We start from the raw sequence: 7,500 nt of genomic DNA, 5'->3' as shown, positions 1-7,500 counted from the left end.
TACCACCTTTTATTTACATGAATGTATCTAATTAAAGTATTTCATTCTGTGTGTTTCTGTAAAGCGACTTTGAGTATCTAGAAAAGTGCTATATAAGATAAATGTATTATTATTATTATTACCATCAAGAGCTCGGTCTGTCCATTTATATTTATACAGTGTAAATACCTTATTCCATGTTCTACCATCAAGAGCTCGGTCTGTCCATTTATATTTATACAGTGTAAATATAGTATTCCATGTTCTACCATCAAGAGCTCTTATATTCATAGGCATTATTGTTCTTGGACTTGTTGTTGTCGTCTTGCAGGAGATTACCCGTCGTACAGAGAACAACTTCTTCCGCCGCATGCAGTTCATGGTGAGTATAGCTTACCAGTCTGTCCTAATGAGAGAATGAGTCATGTCCAAGTCATAAATGTCAAGTCCAAGTCACAAACAAAAAGTCACACATCTAAATGTAGAACAGCAAGTCAAGTCAGAACAAATCAAGTACCGGTACAAGTCAACCTCACCAGAACCAAAACAAGTCTCAAGTCTTAATGTATCAAGTCAAATCTCAGTGACTCCAGTCCAATTCATGTGACTTGAGTCCACACTTCTGACTACTAATCGGTTAGAATTACCGTAAATTCCGGACTATAAGCCGCACCGGTGTATAAGCCGCACCTGCAAAGTTGACTGTTTTTTACATATATAAGCCGCACCGGACTATAAGCCGCGGGTGTTTTAATGTTTTTTTATTTTTTTTTATTGTGTTTTAATGTTTAATTACCATATGTAAGGGTTCATGCACAGAGGGGATTGTCGGGAAAGAGATGGCTGTTTGAGGAAGCTCCCATTTATTAACATTTCAACAAAACAACATAACACAACACCACCTGTGTTTCTTTTTTACAGTGCACACAGTGTCATACAGTGTCATACAGTGTGGTGAAAAGAGGGCAAGAGAGGAAATTAAAACAGAAGTGGATTTATAGTTAGAAAGAGTGCTAAAAAAGAGAGTTTTTTTTTTTTTTTTTTTTTTTTTTTTGGAAAAAATCCATAGATAAGCTGCACCGTTATATAAGCCGCAGGGGCCAAAAAAGCCCAAAAAACGGGAAAAAAGGTGCGGCTTATAGTCCGGAATTTACGGTAGTACAATTTAAATCTTGACAATAATGCAACTTTTTTAAACAATATATTTATTGAAATTTCATAATTGAAAACAGCCAAAAAACCATACCGTACCCTTACACTCACAAGAATGCAACTTGTAGTTGTTATTTAAAGGAACAGCTCACCCTAAAATCCAAAATACATATAATCCCTCTTACCTGTAGTGCTATTTATCCATCTATATCGTTTTGGGATAGTTGCCTGAGTTTTGGAGATATCGGCCGCAGAGTTTCTGCCTTCTCTTCAGTACAATGGAACTGGATGGCACTCGGCTTGTGGTGCTCAAAGTGCCAAAGAAATACATTTAAAAACTCAACAGCATTGTCTCTTTCCAGCAATAATGACCCCCGTTACTCAAGATAATCCACAGACCTCGTTATGAGCAGTTTCATGGAGGAACTATTTTCTTTTGACCCAACTACACCCGCTAGCTGCTAGCTAGTTCCTACATGATACTGCAAAAGAAAATAGTTCCTACATGAAACTGCTCACAACAAAGTCTGTGCATTATCCAGTTCCATTGTATGCAAGAGAAAGCAGACATCTCTGCGGCCGATATCTCCAAAACTCAGGCAACTATCCCAAAACGATATAGATGGATAAATAGCACTACAGGTGAGAGGAAAAATATGTATTTTGGATTTTAGGGTGAGCTGTCCCTTCAAGTGATCTAGTTTGATAGTGATGTAGAGATGATAGTGGAGTAGTTTAGAGATGTAGAGGTCATAGTGGTGTAGTTGATAGTGTTGTACAGGTGGTTTAATGACTCAAATGCAGGTGACAGTCAAGTTGAATTGAATGGCGCGGTGCTGATCCAGAATGTGTTCTTCTTCTCTGTCAGGCTGGGATGTCGGGCTCCAGTCTCTCTGGCACCGGGCCGTTCACCGCCTTCATCCCTCTGCAGGAAACCTACAACGAATCGTCTGTGCGTACAAACCATTGAGTGTATAAAGAATGGACAGGATATCAGCTCTCTAAAAGTGAAGCCAAAACATCTAGATCGCCGCCCTGGTGGCCGGTCCCATTATAGGTCACAAGTCCCCCCTCCGCCATGTTAGTGGATGGGACATGAGCCAAACAATCAAAGTACAGGTCACCCCCCCCCCCGAAAGATGGTTTATATAATTTTAGGTTTTTATTATCATGCTAATGTACGTTCAAGTGTTCATTTTTCCGATGTTTGCTTTGAAGTAGTTATTTGATGATATAAAAAGGGGTGATTGACAGCTGTGACAGCCAGTCTCAAGCCATCACTGGCAGCTCCTCTCATGACAGCCCTGCCTACTTGTGTTCGGGAATAGCAAGTTGCGTAATGTCAGGACCACTGACTGTATGGTTAGGATGGTCGAGCTAACGGTACTTTTACTATTAGTTTCCGCTACAATTTGATTGTTTCATAATCATAAATGAATGTTGCACTGACTCTGTGTGTGTGTGTGTGTGTGTGTGTGTGTGTGTGTGTGAGAGTGTAGGTTTTAGAGTGGATGGCGTTGCGTCGTGTGGGCGACCTGGTTCGTTACCACGTAGTTTCCTGTGAGACTTTGATGTTCAACGACCTCAAAACCACCAAGAGAGCCATCGCTACGTCAGGACACACACTGACCTTCACACTGCAACAGGTCACACACGCACGCACGCACACACACACGCACGCACGCACACACACACACGCACGCATGCACGCGGACACACACACAAATGGTGTACCAGATGTCTTCAGCATGACAGCTGTGTTTGGGGTGTGTTCGAGGGGTCCTGCTCATCCAGATGACATCACAATGTTACGCAACGAATGCCTTTTTTCTATTCTAAGTGTCTTTGGCTAAAAGCATCTTATATCGCACACTAACTACTAATATGAAATGAAGTAGGCAGGCCGTTTACACTACAATGTACAGCCATGTATCCCAGAATGCATCTGGCACCAGCCGGAAGCGAGAACACCGCAAAGCGTAGATTCGAAAGCAGGCTAAAAAAGCTGTTTCGTTTTAGCTCTACAAATGTTAATATGGCGCTTTATGATCTTTTAAAGGTCCCAATTCGTGCAGCTGTAACCTCTTAAAAACGTGTGTCTCTGGTCCATAAAACATGATTCTGGATTAATTTGTAGAAAATATAGCAACCCCGTTCGTTCTGACGGAGTTGTCACTTCCTCATCTCGTCGCTTCCCAAGAATGGTCTGTTTCTATAATATATTCAGAACTAACAATTCCCATTGGCCGCTGAGGGAGAGCCCGCCCCAGGCTTCCAGCGGCCAATCAGATTAGCGTCCGTGGACCAGCACGCTAGGTTGTGTCCACAACTAACGTTAGCTAACGAGCTATCGCTAACTTAACGGTTGCTACGCTAAAGAGGACATCTCAAAATGCCTAGACTTACCGAATGCACCTCCACAGTTGCTGGATCACGTACAGTTGGCGTCGCTCCAGCTAGAAGTGTTAATTTTGTGGCTATAGACAAAATGGTGCAGGTAGCTTGTGTGAGAGAGACCGCGCACAGTATGCTTAAGGACCCGAGTGACAGCACATTAACCCGTCTGGGGGAACAGAGTGTAAGGGGCGTGGCTTGAAGGAGACTGCAGGGGGAAGCTGGATAAGGACAAATCCAACTCTGGCAGTTCTGAGGTTGTGACCACTCATTACAGGGAGGGATGACAGCAGTATACAGTATATATGCATTTACAAGTAAAAACAGCTTTTGCACGGAATGGGACCTTTAATCATCTCCATAGACAAACGTAACAATGTAGATTCCTGTTATGAGGTCAGTTGATCAGATGTTGTCTGTGGGTGGGAAGCCGGATTAAGGGTGTGTGTCCTGGTCGCTGCACTAGCGCCTCCTCTGGTCGGTCGTGGCACCTCTTCGGGGGGGGAAGGGAACTGGTGGGAATAGCGTGATCCTCCCACGTGCCCCGCTGTTAGGCAAAACGAAGCGGCTGGCAACTCTGCATGTGTCGGAGGAAGCCTGGCGCTAGTCTACGGCTCTCCAGCAGATCGACAGAGGGTGGAGCAGCGACCGGGGCAGCAGGGGGAAATTGGCCAAGTACAATTGGGGAGAAAATAATTGTACTTCCGCGTCATCAGAGGAAAGCCATGGAGTTTGCCCACTGGTCCTGAGTCAGAATCGAATTGACATGATGTATCGCGTTCCATTGAGTCATATGTCATGATTCCATTTTAGAATAGCTCATTTTTTAGAACTTGAGCACAAAAGTTGGTTATTTGTCAAAAAGAGATGTGGCTAATGAACAGTGTCAGGTCACATGACTCAGAAACATTATGAAATATCTGAAAAATGACCAAATACACTGAAGCTCCCACAACAACATTTACTTTATGGGACTCCAAACGTATTGCTTCCAAATGCTCCTCTTCCCTAACCTGACTCCGCCAGATGGGGTGCTATTGAGTTACATTACATTACATTACATTATGTCATTTGGCAGACGCTTTTATCCAAAGCGACTTACAATAACACATTTTGTCAGCAATAGAGCAATCAACTATGGAGCACAGTCTATGACAACTACAACTTCTGAAGGAACAAGTTTAGTTTAGGTTAGTAGTTTTTTTTTTTTTTAGAAAGAGAAAGAAGTTAGATCAAGAAGGGCCCAGATGGAGCCTGAAAAGGTGAGTCTTTAGTCTTTTCCGAAAGATCGGCAGTGATTCAGCTGTCCTGACCGAAGGTGGAAGCTCGTTCCGCCATTGAGGTGCCAGGGACGAGAAGAGTCGAGATCGGGATGAGCGACTTTTGAGCCCCCGTAGCGAAGGAGGGGCGAGGCGACCTGCACTGGTAGAGGAGCGAAGGGAGCGCTGAGAGGTTTGGAACCTGACCATAGATTGCAGGTACAGTACAGGGGAGCTGACTGGTGTAATGCCCTGTAGGCCAGTACCAGTGTCTTGAATTTGATGCGAGCATGAGAAGAGATCACATAGGCAAGAGATCTGATATAGAGAAGGAAAAGTAAGGGGCCCAGGACTGAGCCCTGGGGGACACCGGAGGAGAGTGGAGAACCTGAAATGCCGAGGTCAGACAGAGTGGAAAGTTACCTCTTCACCTTCTTCTCTTGAAAGAAGAATCTTTCCAGGAGCCCAGCTTTGATTATTAGGCGACAACATGGCCTCACATCAAACACGTCTTCCTCCAGTGTTTAAGACAGAGGACCTTGTCAAGTCCTACCAGTCCAGCAGTCCAGTCTCTCTCTCTCTCTTACTCTCTCTCTCTCTCTCTCTCTCTCTCTTACTCTCTCTCTCTCTCTCTTACTCTCTCTCTCTCTCTCTCTATCTCTCTCTCTTACTCTCTCTCTCTCTCTCTCTCTTACTCTCTCTCTCTCTCTCTCACTCTCTCTCTGTCTCTCTCTCTCTCTTACTCTCTCTCTCTCTCTCTTACTCTCTCTCTCTCTCTCTGTCTCTCTCTCTCTCTGTCTCTCTCTGTCTCTCTCTCTCTGTCGCTTTCTCTCTGTCTCTCTCTCTCTGTATCTCTCTCTCTCTGTCTCTCTCTCTTTGTCTCTCTCTGTCTCTCTCTCTGTCTCTGTCTCTCTCTCTGTCTCTCTCTGTCTCTCTCTCTGTCTCTGTCTCTCTGCCTCTCTCTCTCTCTCTCTCTCTCTGCAGGGTTCAGTGTTGGTGAACAACGTGTCGCGGATCGTGAAGAGTGATTACGTGACGTCGAACGGCGTGATTCACCAGGTGGACACGATGCTCACGCCTTACGAGCTCCACGACCAGGCGCGCCTGCTACCCGACATGGTGTGTGTGTGTGTGTGTGTGTGTGTGTGTGTGTGTGTGTGTGTGTGTGTGTGTGTGTGTGTGTGTGTGTGTGTGTGTGTGTGTGTGTGTGTGTGTGTGTGTGTGTGTGTGTGTGTGTGTGTGTGTGTGTGTGTGTGTGTGTATAAGGAGCCAAAATTGACAGAAGCCACTTTTACACAGAGATCTCGCAAGATATTGCCGTTACGAAGGCCTTTTTACACAGACAATGCTTTTACACAGCGTGAGGACGTTTTATCGTTGCCATGGAGATGTGAACAGCTGGTCAGAGGAATCTCACCTACGACCTTTAGAGGGATTTATCAGACGCACGCAAAAAAGAACATGTAAAAAACTTGGGCAAGCCGGTGCGAGGGAAAAAACAGCGATAGAAACAGACAGGTCATTGTGCTTATTATGTCCGAGGAGTCTATTTAACGAGCAGCTGATCGACGTCTGATCGACTTTTTGGATCACAGAAGCAGCATCATATAGGCTTAAGCCTGGAATATGCTTGACGCTTTGGCCGGCCGCACGGAAATGAGAGACACGGAATCCGACGAGGAAACGTGTGGAGCTTGTATACTCTGTGTGGGTTTCTGCAGGCGGAATTGAGCGCGAGTCTTGAAAACTCCACTTTGTCCGCCCGTCCGCGTCCGCGTAGTTACAAAATTCGGCGTGCGCACGGCCGGTCGAAAACCGTCCGCACGGAGCCTTGCGGGGGGGCGTGTCTGCTGATTTGACATCACTTTTCCGCGCGGACACTCGCGTTCCTCGCTGATGCGGAAAGCATAATGAGACCTTTAGGCTACAGCTAACACAACACTACAGTAATTCTTACCTTTGGTTCCAGTTTTTTAGAAAGGAAATATTCCCATGTTGTTAAGTTTAAGCCCATTCTGAAAGCATGTTGGATGCCCGCGTGTCAAACAGCTGCATTCTGATTTTGATAACGTTAATGTCGTCGTCATTGTCAATAGACCACTTGGTTTCTACTTTTTTTCCCCGTTGTTATTTTTTTCTCTCGCTTAAACCGAATGTTTTATGGTCACTCAAGATTCTCTGGAAGACTTTTTGGCTTGGTTCACGCTTTAAAACTCGTTATATTTGGATTTATCTAATATAAATGTCTATGGAGAAAATGGACGCGGAACTTACTTCCAGGGAAAATGACATGACGAAAAGTCACGTGCCTGTTGAGCTCTATTGGTACACTGAATAACCAGGGATGTGATCTAAAATATTAAGTCATTTTTCATTTCAGCTCAACTTTAACTCGTAGAGTTAGGGTAACTTTAAGAGTTAGGGTAGGGTGATAGAGGGCCAGGCCTGAGTGACCAAATAGCGGGTTTGGAGAGAGAATGGGTTGGTCTCAGCTGTGTGACCTCTCTCTCTCTCTCCCTCTCTCTCTCTCTCTCTCTCTCTCTCTCTCTCTCTGTCTCTGTCTCTCTCTCTCTGTCTCTCTCTCTCTCTCTCTCTCTGTCTCTCTCTCTCTCTCTCTCTCTCTCTCTCTGTCTCTGTCTCTGTCTCTCTGTCTCTCTCTCTCTCTCTCTCTCTCTCTGTCTCTCTCTCTCTCTCTCTGTCTCTCTCTCTCTCTCTC

The 7,500-nt window shown here is 44.9% G+C and overlaps 1 protein-coding gene across 1 annotated transcript in view; it reads left to right on the top strand.

Moving 5' to 3' along the window:
* Positions 1-7,500, top strand: part of stab1 (stabilin 1) — a 118,758-nt gene that overhangs the window by 68,534 nt on the left and 42,724 nt on the right. Inside the window, exons 43-46 of the mRNA XM_083660983.1 lie at positions 311-361; positions 2,000-2,083; positions 2,631-2,777; positions 5,769-5,903. Coding sequence (XP_083517109.1) covers positions 311-361; positions 2,000-2,083; positions 2,631-2,777; positions 5,769-5,903 — 417 coding nt within the window. The remainder of the gene's footprint in view (positions 1-310; positions 362-1,999; positions 2,084-2,630; positions 2,778-5,768; positions 5,904-7,500) is intronic.

Source organism: Poromitra crassiceps (genome assembly GCF_964638095.1).
Source record: "Poromitra crassiceps genome assembly, chromosome: 25".
In the NCBI taxonomy this organism is placed as follows: domain Eukaryota; kingdom Metazoa; phylum Chordata; class Actinopteri; order Beryciformes; family Melamphaidae; genus Poromitra; species Poromitra crassiceps.
This window is presented reverse-complemented; position numbering and strand designations above follow the sequence as displayed.